Genomic DNA, 19,697 nt, shown 5'->3' with positions numbered 1-19,697 from the left:
TGCGAAGGCAGAGTGCAAGCATGTGTCTTAGGGCATATAGGGGCGTCACTCAGAGGGCAGAGTTACAGTTGCATGGGTGTGTACACCTTTATTCTATATTTCCTGGTTTTCAGACATTTGAGTTTTGTGAAATTTGTTTGGAAGGGTGGGAAGTACCACCAAACAACCTTAACTCGGAATTAAGATTTTTTTGATGAATTTCCTGGAGTTTTTTAACAGAGAAATGTTCTTGGAGTTAGTGGTCATTAAAGTGGTGGTTGTTGTATAGGTTTGCAGTTAAGATACCTCTGTGGATAGATGAAGATGGTATTTACATAGCACATTTCATCAGTAGATATTGGAGCACTTTATCAAGGAGGGAAACATTTTTCCCATTGTACAAATGTGGAAATGAAAGCACAGAGGTGAAGTGACTTGGTAGAGGCTCAATACATCCATCTGGAGCAGTGGTTTTTCAAACTTCTTAAGCTGTGTGTCTCTTTCCAAATAACGTAATCTTCCGTGTCCCCTCTTCTGAGATAGTCAGAAATGACGCATGGGGGCATTCAGGGTCATGTCCCCCCCCCCAGATTTCTGCCTTCCATTTAGCAACAGCTTCTAGAGGTTTTCAAACTGTGGGTCTTCCCCCCCCCCCCCAGGGGATCACGGAGGAATGTTCAGGAGGGCGAGCAGTGACACCAGGTGGCTTGGGCCATCCCAACATATTGTCTGCAATTACAGGATTTTTGTTGCATACCCCCAGAGAAGATGGGTACGTACCCCAATTTGAAAAAACACTGATCTGGAGCATAGGAGGGTGGTGGCAAGGAGAGGGGCTAAAACTTCTTTCCAAAAGCAGGGCTCTCATGGATCCTGGTGCATACACAAGCGGGGAGAATGTGGGATTGACCGGTCCCCCCTGACCTGAGTGCTACCTCTCCTCCCCTTAAATCCCCTAATTCTTCTTCCAGTGTTTGCTCATATCGATTCCAATTAGGTGTGTGCTTGCTGCGTGCATAGTTGTCAGAAAGCTTTTCCCCTAGCAGCACCCGTTGGGTTGGCTGTGGAGCCCCTTGGAGTGGTGCCTTCATGGCGCTCTATATATGACCCTGCCGACCTGGCTCCTCCTCAGTTCCTTCTTGCCAACCGTGACGGTTGTTGGCACTGTGGCATCTTGCCTTGCAAGCGCTTCATGTTTCCCTAGCTTCTATTCAGACTGTTTGTATTTTGTCATTTAGTTCTTAGTTATTATAGTTAGTTAGCTGTTGGGCTGGGGGTTTTACCCTCCACCCAGACTGCGTTCTCCTTGGGGGACTTACATGCCAAAGTTCCTGAGGTTCAAGCCCTGCAAGTCCTGCAACAAGCCCATGCCAATGTGTGACCCCCCTCCCCCCCCACGACACTTGCTTAAAGTGTCTGGGGGAAGCACACCAAGCAGACAAGTGCAGGATTTGTAAAGGGTTTTGTCCCAGAACAAAAAAAGAGCGAGACTTTCACCTCAAACAGCTCCTTATGGAGGAGACACTCGGACCGCAACCTCCATCAACGCGGCAAGACTTGGCATCGAGTTCATTGGTGCACAGCGCTTTAGCTCCAGTGTTAGAAACGGCACTGTGGAAGGGAGAGACCTGCAGCACCGCTGCTCCCTAGTGCCAAAACCAGTGGGATTGACCCAACACTGGTGCCGTTCCCCGACGCAGAAGCAGAGGACGAGGGGATCGCTGAATCGGAGACCACCCCTTTGGAGCTGGCCAATGGGGCGTGTCCCTGAGAGGAGCACCCAGTGCCAAAGTCTTTGGAGCCGGCACCATCAACTTCAGCTCCGCAAGGGGGAACGTTGATTCTGGTGCCGTTGGACTCTCCGAGCCAGGTCATCAAGGAGGTGGAATTGCCATCCACCCCAGACACCTTTGAGGCCGCAAGGCATCTCATCATCATGACAACACCAGGGTCCTTTGGGCCAAGCCTCCGGTACTACAACGTGTGGCATACGGGCGATGCTCTGTCCCTCAGCACCGCTTCTCCCAATCATGACGCCAATCCTCGCGTCGATCCCCATCACACAGGAGGTCCCGCTCCCGGCACCAGTCATCCCGGTACCGGTCAGTGTCCCTGCACAGATCCTGATCTCGGCACCGCTCCCGTGCCTCGTGGCACTGCTCGCCAGTCCAGCTCCGCTTGGCACCGCCCTGGCCATCGCAGTCCCCGTCTTCAGACTCAGAATGGAGTCTAGATACTCAGAGATGGGGCCAGCACTGGGCAGGGCCACGGCCTGCGCAGTGGCAGGGACCGGTGCAGTGCCCATTTTGGACCCCATGGGCGTACCACCAGGCCCAGGGCACCCAATCCAAAGGTTCCTGTTTGGCGACCTCTGAACCGCGGTGCTGGAGGCATCAGCCAGTGGCCCCACCCCTAGGGGTGCTGAGGAGGTACCGGTCACTCGACTTCCCCTGGAACCAACCTCAGTTCCTGAGCCTGATCCAGGTGTGGTTGGCCCCAACAGAGAGGTGACAGGAGGCCCCTGGAGACCAAGAGGTTCAGGAGGACTCTCTTCCCCCATTAGCCTCCTCGTCATCCTTCCCGGACAAGGCTCAAACATTTCAAGTCTCAGCAGCAGTGCTCCTATCCTCCTCGGCTGAGGCAGGATTTCTATAGGAGAAGGGGCAGGAATGGCAGATGAAAGACTTCAAGCCCCCCGGGCAGGCCCATGGTCTGACTAAACCATCATCGGGTTCCAAGCAGGCCTTTTGAAGGTGTGCCCAAGGACGGCGCACCAGTCTCAATTCTGAATCCTTCCCCATCTTTCTTGAATTGTCTGTCTTGCTTCTACCGTGCTTGGTCCCAAGTAACTTTGGAATGCTGGGTTCTCTGTTTGGTTGAAGTGGGATATTCTCTCCAGTTCTGCTCCTGTCCTCACTCCCACCCCCGTTCCCCGTCCCTTTTCAGGGACCCTTCTCATGAGCAACTGCTTATCCAGGAGGTGCAGGCGCTCCTCACCATGGTAGTGGTGGAGGAGGTTCCTCAGGGGCAAGGGATTCTATTCCCGATACTTCCTAATCCCCAAAGCCAAGGGGGGTCTCGGACCCATTCTAGATCTGTGAGGACTCAACAAATTCATGGTAAAGTTGAAGTTCCGCATGGTCTCTCTGGGCACAATTATCTCTTCTCTGGATCCGAGAGACTGGTACCCCACCCTTGACATGAAAGACACGTACTTCCATATAGTTATTCGGCCCACACACAGGCAATTCCTACTCTTTGTGGTCGACCATAAACATTATCCATTCACAGTCCTTCCATTCGACCTCTCAACAGCGCCCTGAGTGTTCACCAAGTGCATGTCAGTTGTGGACGCTTTCCTTCCTTAGAGGCAGGTGCAGGTATACCCCTACCTCAATGACTGGCTGCTCAGGGGCCGCACCAGGGGGCAGATGGAGTCTCAAATCTGATCAGGTCCACATTCGAGAGACTGGGTCTCCTCCTCAACTTGAGGAAGTCAACCTTGGAACCGACTCAAAGGATAAAATTCATTGGGGTGGTGTTGGAGTTGGTTCAGGCAAGAGCACTTTTGCCAGAGTCCTGATTCCAAGCCATCACGGACATCATTCAAGGCCTCCAGCAATACCCGACCACTACAGCAAGGGGATGCCTGCGTCTCCTCTGTCACATGGCAGCCTGCACTTACGTGACCTGGCACGCCAGACTGAGGCTCAGGCCTCTGCAGCAGGGGTGGGCAAACTTTTTGGCCTGAGGGCTGCATCAGGTTTTGGAAATTGTATGGAGGTCCAGTTAGGGGAGGAGGGCATGGCCTTGCCCCTATCCACCCCCCCTGCTTCTGGCCCCCTGATGGGGGGCCCCCCAGGACCCCTGCCCCATCCAACCCCTCCTCTCCTTCCTGACTGCCCTCCCAGGACCCCTGCCCTGTCCAACCAACCCTTCTCCCTGTCCTCTGACTGCCCCCTGAACTCCCGCCACTGACTGTCCCCCGCCACCCCATCCAACCCCTCCTCTCATTCCTGACTGCCCCCGGAACCCCTGCCTCTGATTGCCCCCCTGCCGCCCCATCCAACCCCCCACTCCTTCCTGACTGCCCATCCTGGGACCCCTGCTCCCATTTAACCCCCCTGTTCCCCACCATCTGACCGCCCCCACCCCCTGACCAGCACCCCGAACTCTCCTGCCCTCTATCCTGCCCCCTTACCACACTGCCTGGAGCATGGTGTCTGGCGGCAGTACAACCTGCTGCCGCGCTGCACAGAGCACCGCGGTGGTCAGGCTGGGCTCTGCAGCTGTGCTGCCCTAGGAGCTTGTCGCCCAGAGCATTGTGCCGGCGGCACAGTGAGCTCAGGCTGTGGGGGAGGGGCCGGGGGCGAGCCTCCCGGGCCAGGAGCTCAGGGTCTGGGCAGGATAGTTCCATGGGCTGGATGTGGCCTGCGGGCCGTAGTTTGCCCACTTCTGCTCTACAGGCTTGGCTTGCTTTGGCCTATCGCCCAGGACACAACAGCCTTAATTCAGTGGTCACGGTGCCGGGACAGGTACTCAAGTCCTTTCAATGGTGGCTCGACCCTTGGGCAGTGTGGGAAGGAGTCCCCTTCAGCAGCCCTCAGCCTTCCTTGTCCCTAGTAATGGGTGCATCAGCTCTGCGATGGGGTGCGCATTTGAGAGACCTCCAAACGCAGAGCCTTTGGTCACAGGACAAGCTCTCCCTCCTTATCAACGTCAAAGAGCTGAAGGCAGTGCGACTAGCATGTCAGACCTTTCAGGCCCGACTACATGGTCAGTGCGTAGCAATTCTGATGGACAACACCAATGCCATGTTTTACATCAACAAGCAGAGTGGAGCCCGGTCCTCTCCCCTATGTCGGGAATCCCTCCGGCTGTGGGAGTTTTGTATAGCCCACTCCATTCACCTGGAAGCATCCCATCTACTAGGAGTTCAGAACACACTGGCGGACCACCTCAGCAGGTCCTGCAATCACGAGTGGTCCATCCAGCCGGATGACATACACCTCGTCTTCCAAAGGTGGGGGTTTTCCCAGGTCGACCTGTTTGCCACCTGGAGCAACAGGAAATGCCCAATGTTCTGCTCTTTCCAGAGACACAGCCCGGGATCAATCGCAGACGCATTGCTGCTACCCTGGGGAGGCCATCTGCTCTATGCCTTCCCCCATTCCCTCTCGTGCACAAGGTTCTATTTAAGGTCTGCAGGGACAGGGCAGAGATAATTCTGGTACCCCAGCGTGGCCTCTACAACATTGGTACACCACACTCCTAGAACTGTCAGTGGATGTGCCTGTTAAATTGCCTTTCCTCTCCTCCCCGACTTCATCACTCAGGACCATGGTCGCCTTCATCACCCTGACCTGCAGTCCCTCCATCTCATGGCTTGGAAGCTGCTTCAAGTGCTGTCCCTATGGGTGCTCCACTCCAGGTGACAGTGCATCCCGGTGCAGTTGATTGGAGATCTTCGGTAGCAGTGCCCGGTTGGGGGACACGCGTCCAGCTGCTGTCTCGTGACGTCGTTAGGGTCTGTCTGAGCGCGTGCATCCTGCACCCTCCCTCAGTTCCTTCTCAACCGTCTCAGCTGAAGACGGGACTTGGGGCAGTGCTAAACCTCTTCCCTGGTCACTGAAGAAAATAAGTAAAAATAAATAGAAATGGTTAGTTAGAAATATCCCAATTCTCTCTTTTCCTTTAGAATAGTTCGTTAAGTGTTTTGTTGTATTTTTGTTGTTTGTTTGTTTGTTTGTTTGTTTTAACTTTCTCTCACATTTGTCTCCCATTGAGCCTCTCCCTCCCCCCCGCCCAAGGCAATCATAGTTCCCTGATGCTGGGGTCCCCGGGCTTCAAGACATGTGGCTCCTGCAAGGAGCCTATGCCACAGTCTGACAGACACTCGCTGTGTGTGAAGTGTCTCGGCGAGACACACATACCTGTTAGGTGTCACCACTGTCCCAGTCTGAAAATCTGAGCTCATCATGACAGAGACTTGTGGCTGAAAATGTTCCTGATGGAGAAATCTCTGCAGCCGCCTGTGGAGATGGTCACAAGTAAACTCTCTTCTTCATGCTCCCCTGCTAGGTCGGAACCGATCAGGAGCGCGGCTTCACCCTCTCAAGCAAAGAGGCAGGAAGTCCCAACGTCTCTGCACAGAGACCTTCAAAAGGGTAAAGTGTCTCCTGGAAGATGTCTACTCTCAGTGCTGACAGCGCCAAAAGCTGGTGCCTCTGACCACCCCAGCACCTCAGCTGCGGCTCACGCGGGGCGCAAAAGCAGGGACCCGACTTCCCACAGTGGGAAGCTCTCCTTTTGAAAACCTGTAATATAGTTAGTAGTTTCTTAGTTACTCTTAGTAGAAGTTCTCAACTTTTCGTTAGTTCCAAATTGCACTTAGCCGGGGGACGGGGCATGCCCCAGGCTTTAAGCCCTGCAAACGGCCTATGCCTGTCAGCGATCCACATACCTGCTGCCTATGGTGCTTACAAGTCTTTTAAACCTAGGACGAAGAAGGAGTGTGAGAGTCAGAGGTCTTTGTTAACTTTATCCAAGCCAATATAAACCATCTTTTTCTTGGTGTGGGGTGAAGCTATAGGCTGCTGCTTAAGTAGAGGTGGATAGCTGCAGTCTACCTGGACATGACTTTCCATCTGTTGGAACTAAGCAAGCTTTGGTTGGGAGTCTAGGTGGGGGAATACACTTACTTTCTTGGAGTGCTGCTTCTCATCCATGTGTCGTCATAGGGATGCTTTGGTATAGTGAACAGAGATGTATTTGGGTGAGTTGTTGACTGTCCCTCTGCACTTTCCCAGATAATTTTTTTTTTTTAGGGCCTTTGATCTTGTCTCATTTACTTCTGGATTGACTTCTATTGGGGGATATTTGGAGAGAGGATTCTGGGCCTCTGGATATTTTTTCTTACTATAGGTCTCAATAGTTTAAGATAATTTATATAATTTTTGCTATTAGTTCAGACTTCCACAGTCGTAACAAAATACAGTTACTCTACTCTGAGTGTCTCCTGGCCTGTAGGGGCTAATTTAGGGGTGGAAGTCAGCGTTACTGAAATAAGTCATTCTCCCACTTGAACTGGTTTAGCGAAACGTTTAGTCCTTCGGGGGGACACAGCCCAATTGCTGACCATTGGGAGGAGCCTTTATAAAATGCATTAATGTTGGAATGCTGCTATAACTGGATAGGGAGTGATGAACACCTTTGACTTCTGAGCGCAATGGGAATCCTATTTCCTCCGTTACCAGGGGTGGCTAAGGTGGTAAGCATTGATAGAGCTGCATGATAGGAGAGGTGTAAAATTTGAATTACTGCTAAATACTATAGTTTTAATTTTACTGATGATATGACTGGGCGATGTGAATTTTCTAACTTTTTTTCCTTTTTTTTTTTTTTTCCTAGGAGGGCTTTCGAGGGGTCATTCTGGTGCTGAACAGCATGCAGTCCTTTCGGGAGCAAAGCAGTTACCACGGAAACCAACAGAGCTACCCACAGGAAGTGCACGGGGCATCCCGCCTAGAAGAATTTAGCTCCCGCCAGCAGGCCCAGATGTTCCAGAGCTTTGGAGGAAGTGCTGGCAGTGGGCGCCGGGGAACAACAGGAGCATCTGCAGCAATGGCTGGTGAGAGCTCTGGGCACCAGAGCTACCAAGGTTTCAGAAAAGAAGCAGGAGAGTTTTACTACATGGCCTCCAACAAGGATGCAGTGGCAGCAGGTGGGCAGCCTCAGCGCAGGCCGTCCGGACCAGTGCAGAGCTACGGGCCACCCCAAGGAAGCAACTTTGGGAGCCAGTATGGGACCGAGGGACATGTGGGCCAGTTCCAAACACAGCATTCAGCCCTTGGGGGTGTATCTCACTATCAGCAGGATTTTACTGGTCCTTTCTCTCCAGGGAGTGCCCAGTATCAGCAGCAGGCTTCCAGCCAGCAGCAGCAGGTGCAGCAGCTGAGACAGCAGCTCTATCAATCCCATCAGCCTTTACCACAGGCATCCAGTCAGCCTGCATCTAGCGCCTCCCACTTGCAGCCAATGCAGCGTCCATCTGCCCTGCCTTCCTCTGCTTCTGGGTACCAGTTACGAGTGGGTCAATTCAGCCAACACTATCAACCCCCTGCTTCTTCCTCTTCCTCTTTCCCCTCCCCACAGCGTTTTGGGCAGTCTGGGCAGAACTATGATGGCAGTTACAGTGTGAATTCTGGTTCACAGTATGAAAGCCATGCTGTAGGTTCTAATTCACAGGGATATGGGACTCAATCTAATTACAGCTTTCAGACTCAGCCAATAAAAAGTTTTGAGCAGTCTAAGTTGCCCCAGGGTGGGCAGCAGGGGCAGCAGCAACAGCACCCCTCGCAGCATGTAATGCAGTACTCAAATGCTGCCACCAAGCTTTCTCTTCAAAGTCAAGTGGGACAGTACAGCCAAGCTGAAGTCCCTGTGAGATCACCCATGCAGTTCCATCAGAACTTCAGTCCTATATCCAACCCATCCCCAGCTGCCTCGGTGGTCCAGTCTCCAAGCTGCAGCTCTACCCCATCTCCCCTCATGCCGAGTGGGGAAAACCTCCAGTGTGGGCAAGGCAATATGTCAATAGGCTCTAGAAATCGAATTTTACAGATGATGCCTCAGCTTAGCCCAACACCATCCATGATGCCAAGCCCCAATGCTCATGGTGGAGGATTCAAGGGATTTGGGCTGGAAGGACTTCAGGAGAAGAGACTTACAGATCCAGGGTTGAGCAGCCTAAGTGCTTTAAGCTCTCAAGTGGCCAACCTTCCTAACACAGTCCAGCACATGTTACTTTCAGATGCCTTGGCACCTCAGAAAAAAAGTTCCAAAAGGTCATCATCGTCTAAAAAAGCTGACAGTTGCACCAACTCAGAAGGTTCCTCCCAGGCAGAGGAGCAGCTTAAGTCTCCCCTGGCAGAATCCCTCGATGGCGGCTGCTCTAGCAGTTCAGAGGACCATGGAGAGAGGGTGAGACAGCTGAGTGGCCAGAGCACTAGCTCTGACACTACCTACAATCGGGGTAACTTAGAGAGATCCAACTCGTCACCAGCACAAGGCTCTCAGAATGAGCCAGCCAAACTCAGTACCAGCCCTACAGTTAGGGAAGATGTGGGTTCCCCAGGTGAAAAGGAAGTTCTGATAGCAGTGGAGGCCACCCCAAAGGTGAATGAAAAGACAGTTGGGGTGATAGTCTCTCGGGAGGCCATGACAGGCAGAGTAGAAAAATCAGGCGGGCAGGATAAACCCTCACAAGACGATGCTCCCCCAGCTACCCAAGCGCCTCCTGGTGTCAGTGGAATGAAAGAAACTGGGCAGGTGTTACCACAGTCAGAGCCTCAAGGAGGGAGCAAAGGGAGTAAGAGTGGGGATAACAATACTAACCACAATGGAGAGGGAAACAGCCAACCTGGTCATGCAATCATTGGCTCAAGTTTTCCTGGCAGAACAGAACCTTCCAAATCACCTGGCAGTTTGAGGTACAGTTATAAAGACAACCTTGGGGCTGGCATGCAGAGAAATATTGGTGGCTTTCCTCAGTATGCTTCAGGTCAAGAAAAAGGGGATTTTCCAGGGCACAGTGAGCGAAAAGGCAGGAATGAGAAGTTTCCCAGTCTTCTGCAGGAGGTCTTGCAGGGTTATCACCACCATCCAGACAGAAGATATGCTAGGAATGCACAAGAACATCCAGGCATGGCTGGAAACCTGGAAGGAGCCATGAGGCCCAACATTCTAATTAGTCAAACCAATGAATTAACCAATAGGAGCCTCCTAAATAAAAGCATAGGGTCTCTCCTGGAAAGTCCTCACTGGGGCCCCTGGGATAGGAAATCAAGTGGCACAGCTCCTGAGATAAAACAGATCAATCTGGCTGACTATCCTATCCCTAGAAAGTTTGAGATAGAGTCACAGTCTTCAGCCCATGAAGGGGGAACACTCTCAGAAAGAAGATCAGTGATCTGTGACATATCTCCATTAAGGCAGCTTGTCAGAGATCCTGGGCTTCATCCAATGAGCCACATAGGTGCTGAGGCCAGAAGTGGGAGGAATGAACGTCTCGCTCCTGGTTTAGGCCAGTCAGTCATCCTCCCTGGTGGCCTGGTGTCCATGGAAACAAAGCTGAAGTCTCATAGTGGGCAAATAAAAGAGGAAGATTTTGAACAGGCCAAGACCTCAGCCAATCTCAACAATAAAAAATCAGGAGACCATTGTCATCCTGCCAATGTCAAGCATGAGTCTTTCCGAGGCAATGCCAGCCCTGGAGCTGCAGCCCTTGATTCTACTCCAGACTACGTCTCCCAGCAGGACAGCAGATCAACACAGCTAAGACGAGCACCTGGAAGAATGGGAAGCAGCAGAGAGGGCATGAGGGGTAAATCACCTTCTCAATATCAGGATCTGGCTGACAAACTGAAGATGTCACCAGGCAGGAGCAGAGGCCCAGGAACGGACCTCCACCACATGAATCCACACATGACACTGTCTGAGAGGGTCAGCAGGGGTTCTTTGCATTCACCCTTTCCCCAGAACTCTGAAGGCTCATCTTTGGCTTCAGCATATCACACAAACACTAGGTCTCATGCTTTTGGTGACCCTAACCAAAGTTTGAATTCCCAGTATCATTACAAAAGGCAGATATATCACCAGCAGCAAGAAGAATACAAAGATTGGAGCTGTTCTGCACAGGGTGTGATTGCTGCAGCTCAGCACAGGCAGGAAGGGGCTAGGAAGAGTCCAAGACAACAGCAGTTCCTTGAGAGAGTAAGGAGTCCCTTGAAAAATGACAAGGAAGCAATGATGTACATCCAGGCTAGCTCTTACCATGATACTGGAAGCCAAGAAGCTGGGCGCTGTCTCATGGGGAGTGATGGTACACAAAATAAATGCACCGAATTAAAACATGGTGGCCAGAAGATACAGCAACAGGAATCTGGTTGGGATCTCTCTCGGCAGATCTCTCCTGCCAAGAACAGTGGGCCTCTAGGAGCAACCAATCAGAAAAGGTTTTGCTCTCAAGATAGTGATGGGCATAGGCGGGAGGAATCTGCAGATTTGCCCAAACCTAGTAATGCGATGCTGAGGCTCCCTAGCCAAGAAGACCAGTCTCCTCAAAACCCCTTAATTATGAGGAGGAGGGTCCGTTCTTTCATTTCTCCTATTCCCAGCAAAAGACAGTCGCAGGATATGAAGAACAGTGGCACAGAAGATAAAGGGCGACTGCTTCCCACCTCAAAGGAAGGAGCTGACAAAGCATTTAACTCCTATGCACACGCATCTCTAAGCCAAGATGCTGGCAAGCCACTCCCAAAGGGAGACTCCTCCAAGGATCTCCAAAGTCCTGACAACAGGAATTGCCCTGCTGTTTCCCTCACAAGCCCGGCTAAGACCAAAATATTGCCCCCACGGAAGGGGCGGGGATTGAAACTGGAAGCTATTGTTCAAAAGATTACATCCCCCAACATCAGGAGAAGTGTTTCCTCCAACAGTGCTGAAACTGGTGTAGATGCAGTCACCCTTGATGACATCCTGTCCCTCAAATGTGGACCACCTGAAGGTGGGAGTTTGGTAAGTGATGGACCAGAGACAGAAAAGAGAAAAGGGGAGGCTATGTCAGATCCAGTGGGGCAAGCGAGCCAGGAATTGACTAGTGAAACATCTCTGCCAAGATCTTCAGAAGAGTGGCACAGCAGTGGGGATGACAAAGTCAAGAAGGAGACACTTGAAGTTGCTAGTGTCAGCAAAGAGGTATCTGGGGCCAATGTGGCCACACCACCTTCACAGAAGTCTGGTAGTCAAGGACGATCAGATGGATCCTTAAGTGGAGCTGGAACTCTGATGTTTCCTGACACAAAAACAGTTTCTCCTTCCAATGTGTTGACTTCTGAACCAAACCCAAAGTCTGAAGAAAAAGATGGAGATGTGACAAATATTTCACCTAAGCCAGATGGCTTCCCTCCAAAGGGATACTTCCCCTCTGGAAAGAAAAAGGGGAGGCCTATTGGTAGCGTAAACAAGCAGAAGAAGCAGCAGCAGCAGCAGCAGCCACCACCTCCTCCACCACCAGTGCCACTACCATCACAGCCATCAGAAGGGACAAGAAGTGGAGAGCCAAAACCTAAGAGACAGAGGAGGGAGAGGAGGAAACCTGCAGCACAACCACGAAAGCGGAAAACTAGACGGGCGGCTCCAATTGTGGAACCTCAAGAACCAGAGATCAAGCTGAAGTATGCTACCCAGTCGCTCGATAAAACTGACACCAAGAACAAGTCCTTTTTCCCATACATTCATGTGGTAAACAAGTGTGAGATAGGCGCTGTGTGCACAATCATCAATGCAGAGGAAGAGGAACAGAACAAGTTGGTGAGAGGCCGAAAGGGACAAAGGTCACTGACACCCCCTCCTAGCAACACTGAGAGCAAAGTTCTGCCCACCTCAACTTTCATGCTGCAGGGCCCAGTGATAACAGAGTCTTCAGTCTTGGGGCATCTGGTTTGCTGCCTGTGTGGCAAGTGGGCCAGTTACCGCAACATGGGAGACCTCTTTGGGCCTTTCTATCCCCAGGATTATGCAGCTACGCTGCCCAAAAACCCACCACCCAAGAGGGCCTCAGAAATGCAAAGCAAGGTCAAGGTACGACACAAAAGTGCTTCTAATGGCTCCAAGACTGATACAGAAGAGGAAGAAGAACAGCAACAACAGAAAGAACAGAGAAGCCTGGCTGCCCACCCCCGCTTTAAGAGGCGGCATCGCTCTGAGGACTGTGGTGGGGCCTCTCGGTCACTTTCAAGGGGAGCTGCTTGTAAGAAAGCAACCACTGAGGGTGGCAGTGGCAGTGAAAAGACTCCCTTGGACTTAAAAGCCCCTGTGCCCACTTCAGAAGGTGGCCCTGAGCTGGAGTTACAAATTCCTGAACTACCTCTTGACAGCAATGAATTTTGGGTCCACGAGGGTTGTATTCTCTGGGCCAATGGAATCTACCTGGTCTGTGGCAGGCTCTATGGGCTACAGGAAGCTGTGGAAATAGCAAGAGAGATGGTGAGTGCCAAAATTTATTATGTATTGATGGATGAAACATTTTTCCTTTTGCAACCATATAATTTTTCTTCCCCTTGTAATATGCTTTTTTTTTCTTTCTGCTATACCTCAAGCATCCATGTTTCCTCTCTATATAAATCTTCAGTAGTTCCCTTTTGATGGAGGTTAAAAATCCTACCTTAAGTCTCCTAGTGAAATTTAGTTTGAGCTGAGATTTTTAAAGCCACTTGGAGGATTTGGATGCTCAGTACTTATTAATTTTAATGATAATTAGTTGTCTAAGGGATTTGTGTATCCATGAAGATCTCAACCTTGTTCTTTATCCAGTTTCTATTAAATACTGATTCATATCCTATGACCACAAAACTGTAGGTGGCCTTTGTAGTACGGAGGCCATCTAGACTAGCTAGTGGTGCTGCAAGCCTGGATCAAGGTGTATTGTGTGTATTGATGAGCTTCGAATAGAGTACTGTCTAGTCCTTATTGGCCAGAAAGATAGTTGTCAGAATGTGAGGTCTTGGGGTTATCTATATAGATTCCCAGGCCAGAAGGAGCCATTGGGATCATCTTGCCTGATTTCCTGTGTAGCACAGGCCGTGGATCTTTCCTGAAAAAACTTATGCCTTATTGCCAGTCTGAATTTGTCTGTCTTCAACTTCCAGCCACTGGATTGTGTAATAGCTTTCTCTGCTACATCGAAGAGCATGTTTATTAAATAATTGTTCCCCAGGTAGGTACTTTAAGGACTATAATCAAGTCACCCCATAACCTTTTCTTTCTTAAGCTAAACAGATTCTTTACAGGGCATGTTTTCTAATCCTTTAATCATTCTAGTGGTTCTTCTCTGAACCCTCTTCAATTTATTAACATCCTTCTTGAATTGTGAACACCAGAACTGGACACTATTCCAGAAGCGGTCGTACCACTGCCAATACAGAGGTGAAATAACCTTTCTGCTCCTAATCATGATTCCTCTTTTTATGCATCCGAGGATTACAGTAGCCCTTTTAGCCACAGCATTGTACTTGGAGCTCATGTTCATCTGATTATCCACCCCGATCCCCAGTTCTTTTTCAGAGTCGCTACTTCCCTCAGTATTCCCCCCATCCTGTAAGTATGGTCTGCATTCTTTGCTCCTAGATGTATATATTTACATTTAGCTATATTAAAACACGCATTGTTTGCTTGCACCCAATTTACCAAGATCACTCTGAATCAGTGACCTGTCCCCTTCATCATTTAACACCCCCCTCCCCAATTTTGCATCATCTGCAAACTATCATTGATGATTTTGTTTTCTTCCAAGTCATTGATACAAATGTTAAATAGCATAGGGCCAAGAACCAATCCTTGCAGGACTTCATTAGAAACACATCTGCTCGATGATGATTCCTCAATTACATTTGGAGACGTATCAGCCAGTTTTTAATCCATTTAGCGTGTGTCATGTTAATTTTATATCATTCTAATTTTTAATCAAAATGTTACGTGGTACCAAGTTAAATGCCTTACAGAAGTCTAAGTATATTACGTCAATACTATTACGTTTATCAGCCAAACTTGTAATCTCATCTAAAAAGGGTATCACGTTAGTTTGGCAGGATCTATTTTCCATAAACCCTTGTTGAGTGGCGTTAATTACATTACTCTCCTTTAATTCTTTATTAATCGAGTACCATATTATCCACTTCATTATTTTGCCTGGAATAGATGTTAGATTGACAGTCCTATAATTACCTGGGTCATCCCATTTACCCTTTATAATATTGGCACAACATTAGCTTTCTTCCATTCTTCTAGAATTTCCTGGTGCTCTAAGATTTATTGAAAATCAACGTTAACAGTCCAGGAGCTCCTCAGTCAGTTCTTTTAAAACTTTTGGATGCAAGTTATGGACCTGCTGACTTTTTAAAAATGTCTACCTTTTTAGTAGCTGCTATTTTGCATCCATCTGAGATACTGATAGAATTGAAAGAGTATTCTCATCTAATTATCAGACTCTGTCATCTGTTTTTTTCCAAATACAGAACAGAAATACTTATTGAACACTTCTGCCTTTTCTGCATTATTATTAATAATTCTACTGTTTCCATCTAGCAATGGACCAATGCCATTGTCAGGATTCTTTTTGTTCCTAATATTCTTTAAAACTCCTCCTTATTGTCCTTAACTCTGCTCACTGTAGGTTTCTCTTTGTGAACCTTTGCTTCCCTTAGCAATTGTCTACAATTCCTAATTTGTGATTTATATTCATTACTATCAACTTCCCTTTCTTCCATTTGTTGTGGTTTTTTTTTTTTTTTTTTTTAAAATAGCTGCCTTCCCTTCCCTTCTAAACCAGGGCAGATTTTTAATCAGCATGGGCTTCCTCCATTGTGGCTTGTTGGGCATCTAGTAAATTCTCAGTTATTCACATTTTTCTGAGTTGGTTCTTCCTCCCAGCTGCTTTAGCTCATAATTGTTTTCAGCTTTGTGAAATCAACCATTTTAAAATACCCAAGTATGCATGTATATATATGTGCACACGTGTGTGTGTGTATGTATATATATTACTGGTTTGGACTTCTTTCTGCATGCGCAATATAAATGTCAAGTACCTAAACTGCCATTAATTTTTAGTTTTGCAATCAGCTCCTCTTGAGGAAGTCTAATATAGAATTCCCCCATGTTGGTTGCAACACTTTTTGAGTTAGGAAATTGTCATCTAGAATATTTTGAGTTTCAAGGATGTCTTAGTACTGACAGCATGAGATCTCCAGCATGTCACTCAAATTGAAGTCCCTCATGATCATGCAGCTTTTTTTTCCTACATATTTATCAGTAGGTGCGTAAAGTGCTGGTCATTCTGTTCCCTAGCGTGATTTGGTGGTATGTAGCTGTAGCAGACACCAACATTAAACCCCCAGTTTGTGCTTTATCTGTTAGGATTCTGAACCATAGGCATTCAAGGTCATTTTTTTTTTTTTTGAGTTATCAGTGACTCGGAAACAGGTAATGTCCATTTTGATATAAAGTGCCACTTTTCATCCCCTTTTGTCCACTCAATCATTCCTAAATAGGGTATAACAATTGATTTTCAACGTTCCAATTGTGTGACTCATCCCACCAGCTTTCAGTAATACCAGCTATATTGAATTTATGCTCAGAAATGAGCAATTCTAATTCATCTTGTTTGTGTTACCCAGGCTCCTAGTATTGGTGTATAGACAATTAAATAATTTCTTATCTTCATGTCCTTTGGATCCTTAATTAATTTGGTTCTCAGCATCTGGATTCTTTGCTAAATGAGTGCTCAAATCTTTCCTCTTTTTACCCTCCCCTTTTATTAATTTAACGCCTGCCTGACTCTTCCAGCGAGTCTGTCCTTGAGGAGATTGGTTTCCCTTATACTGAGGTGGAGACTATTCAAACTATGCGGTCTCCTCTGACCACAAAAGGTGGATTCTCTAAGCTTCATTCTCCTCTGTTCTTAACTCTTTTGCTTTCTCTCCCATTGTAAGCTCCACCCTGCCATCTTCCAGTCCTGACTGACTCCCAGCATCCACTCATTCTGCACCTGTTCTCACACTGTGATGGATGTCTGAGAAATCCCATGACTAGGCTGTGTTCCTCCATTACAGGTTCATTTTCTGCTTCAGTTCTGCCATCATCTTAGCTAAACAGCTCTACTTCTTCACCTTAATTCAGTCCCACACCTACAGTCCCAGCCACCTTTTTGCCACCTTTGTCATGCTCTTCAAGCCCTCCCCATCTCCCGCCTTCCTGTATCTCTCTGCATAGGATCTCGCTGATTTCTTTTGTGTGTGTGTGTGTGTGTGTGTGTGTGTGTGTGTGTGTATATATAAAAAACAAAATACAATACGACTTCCCCCTCACAGCTCTTCTGCCTTCCATACCTACAACTCTTTCTCTCTCTTGTCACAGACCCAGAAGTTTCTCATCTGTTCTTCTCCTTTTTAATCCCTCCACTTGCTTCAGTGATCCTTTCCTGTCCCATCTCCTGATCTTCCTCAGGCTGACTTTCATCCTTCTCCCTTACTCTTCCCTTTTAACATCTGATCTCTGGGTCTTCTCCTTCACAATACAAGCATGCTTTAGTCTCTCCCATCTTACAAAATATACTTTTGATCCCACTGCATCTCTAGTTACCTCCCCATCGTTTCTAAGCTCACCAAACGTGCTGTCCTACAGTTGCTATCTGGAGTTCCTCTTCTCTAATTATGTCCTAAACCCCTCCAACTGGGCTTTTGCTCCTTGTATTCCACTGAAACTGCTCTTGCAAAAGTTTATAATCTCTTTCTAGCCAAAGCTCAGAACTAGTACTCTGTCAGTCTCCTTGACCTGTTGGATGACTTTGATATCATCTACCATGCTCTTTTCCTTAAAATCTTGTCCTCCCTTGACTTCTGTGATTCTGTCCTCTCCTGGTTCTCCTCCTACCTCTCTAATTGCTCCTTCAGTGTGACCTTCAAAGGATCCTTTTCATCCCTTTACAACTTTGTGGGGGCTCCACAGGGCCTGTCCTTGGTTCCTGTGATGGGTTGGACCCCTCCACTTCCCCCCAGTCCGAGATGCCACCTGATGTGCTGGGGTCCCACTGATTCCACCCGTTCCATCAGCCTGAGTTTCATCACCCTATCCTAGCTGTGCCAGGCCCTCCAGCCTTCTACAGCACGCGCACACAGGTAGGGACATACCCAGCTGCAAATGGACACAGGGACACTATCAGCTCTGTGTGGAAGGAATCAGCTCAGGGATTCACCCCGCAATCGCGTTCACACTTCCTTTGGGTAGTAAACCCAAAATAATATTGTATTGTGCTGTATAGAAAGATCTGCATGCACCATGCAAGCTCATAAAAATTCACACTCTTCCTCAGTGTGAAGAGAGATATGCACAGCTTTTTATCGCCCCAGATATTAATTGCACAAACTGGGTTTTGAAATGAACAAGAAATAAGTTTATTAACTACAGAAGGTAAATTTTAAGTGATTATAAGGGATAGCAAACAGAACAAAGCAGATTACTGAGCAAATAAAATAAAACACACAAACTAAGCTTAATACACTCAAGAAACAGGTTACAAAATGTAATTTCTCACCTTAAATGTTGTTTTAGGTAAGTTGCAGAGTTTCTGTAGCTTAGAGCACCAGTTACTTCTCTTTAAAGACTGGACCCCGTCTCAGCCTGGACTCAACCCTGCCTTTCCCTTTAGGTGTTTTAGTAGTTTTCGGGCTTGTCTACGCTTACATTTTATAGCGCTCTAATTTACTGGCTCAGGGGTGTGAAAAATCACCCCTCGAGCTCAGCAAGTCTGAGCACTTTAAAGCGCTAATGTAGCCATGCGCCCAGCGCTCAGAGCTAATCCGCTTGTGGAGGTGGATTACCAGCAGCGCTTGGAGAGCTCTCTCCCAGTGCTCGTGCACAACCACACTCGTACTTCAAAGCGCTGCCGCGGGAGCGTTCCAGCAACAGCGCTTTGAAGTTTCCAGTGTAGCCATGCCCTTGCTTCCTGGGCAGGCAATGGAGGAGAGTCCTGATTGCCTTCCTTCTCAGATTTAAGTAGGATTTACATAAGGCGGGAACCCTTTGTTTCCAGTGGAAAAATACCAGCAGTGACCAAGGTGGTAATCCGTACCAGGTGACATCATCAGATGACCCTGCAGTGTCAAAGCAACATCCCAGGAAGCTTCTCAGGAAGGTGGGAGATTAGTGTCTTCAAAGTTCTATTGTCCTTAATGGCCCAATCCAGGCTGATTGCCTACTGTCCGGTGGGCATTTCCCCAAATACACACCCAGTTGTAATTTCAGAGTAGCAGCTGTGTTAGTCTGTATTCGCAAAAAGAAAAGGAGTACTTGTGGCACCTTAGAGACTAACAAATTTATTTGAGCATAAGCTTTCGTGAGCTACAGCTCACTAATTGTTACATAGTCAATATTCCTAACTTCAGACACTGAAATGATACAGGCATACAAATTGGATAAACACATTCAGTAGATCGTAACCTTTCCAATGATATCTTACATAACCCATCTTGCAAAAAAAATATCTTAGTTATGCCATATTATATCATAACAATATTTCTATGAAAAATATGGAGTTTAGCATTACAATCACCATCTCTTTTTTCTCTTTCTCTCTCTACATGTTATCTCTGGGTAATATAATCCACAAACACAACTACTACCTGACAGGTTTCAGAGAAGCAGCCGTGTTAGTCTGTATCCGCAAAAAGAAAAGGAGTACTTGGAGTACTTGTGGCACCTTAGAGACTAACAAATTTATTTGAGGATAAGCTTTCGTGAGCTACAGCTCACTTCGTCGGATGAAGTGAGCTCTAGCTCACGAAAGTTTATGCTCAAATAAATTCCTTAGTCTCTAAGGTGCCACAAGTACTCCTTTTCTTTTTATAGCTACTACCGTCACTACGCTGATGACTTAGAGCTACGTCAGTCTTCTGTCCAGGCTAAAATCTTATTCTGTCTGGCATCTCCTCATGGATGTCTAGCCATCAATTCAAGCTCAATGTGGCTAAAACAGAGCTCCTAATTCCCTGCTACTTCCTTTCTCTGTTATTGTCCACCTGGCCCTCAGTTCTGTAACTGGAATGTGATCTTCAACTCAGATCTCTCAGTAGGTCCTCACACTCAGGCTGTCTAAATCTTCCTGA

At 48.0% G+C, this 19,697-nt stretch overlaps 1 protein-coding gene across 6 annotated transcripts in view; it reads left to right on the top strand.

Moving 5' to 3' along the window:
* The window catches only part of TCF20 (transcription factor 20), a 216,369-nt gene that overhangs the window by 132,163 nt on the left and 64,509 nt on the right, over positions 1-19,697 (top strand). For all 6 annotated transcript variants that reach the window (XM_038397526.2, XM_043502346.1, XM_038397546.2 and 3 more), the window contains one exon: positions 7,390-13,026. In XM_038397526.2, the coding sequence (XP_038253454.1) occupies positions 7,426-13,026 (5,601 nt within the window). In that variant the 5' untranslated portion in view covers positions 7,390-7,425. The remainder of the gene's footprint in view (positions 1-7,389; positions 13,027-19,697) is intronic.

This window comes from Dermochelys coriacea, chromosome 1 (genome assembly GCF_009764565.3).
Source record: "Dermochelys coriacea isolate rDerCor1 chromosome 1, rDerCor1.pri.v4, whole genome shotgun sequence".
NCBI classification, from domain to species: Eukaryota; Metazoa; Chordata; order Testudines; family Dermochelyidae; genus Dermochelys; species Dermochelys coriacea.
This window is presented reverse-complemented; position numbering and strand designations above follow the sequence as displayed.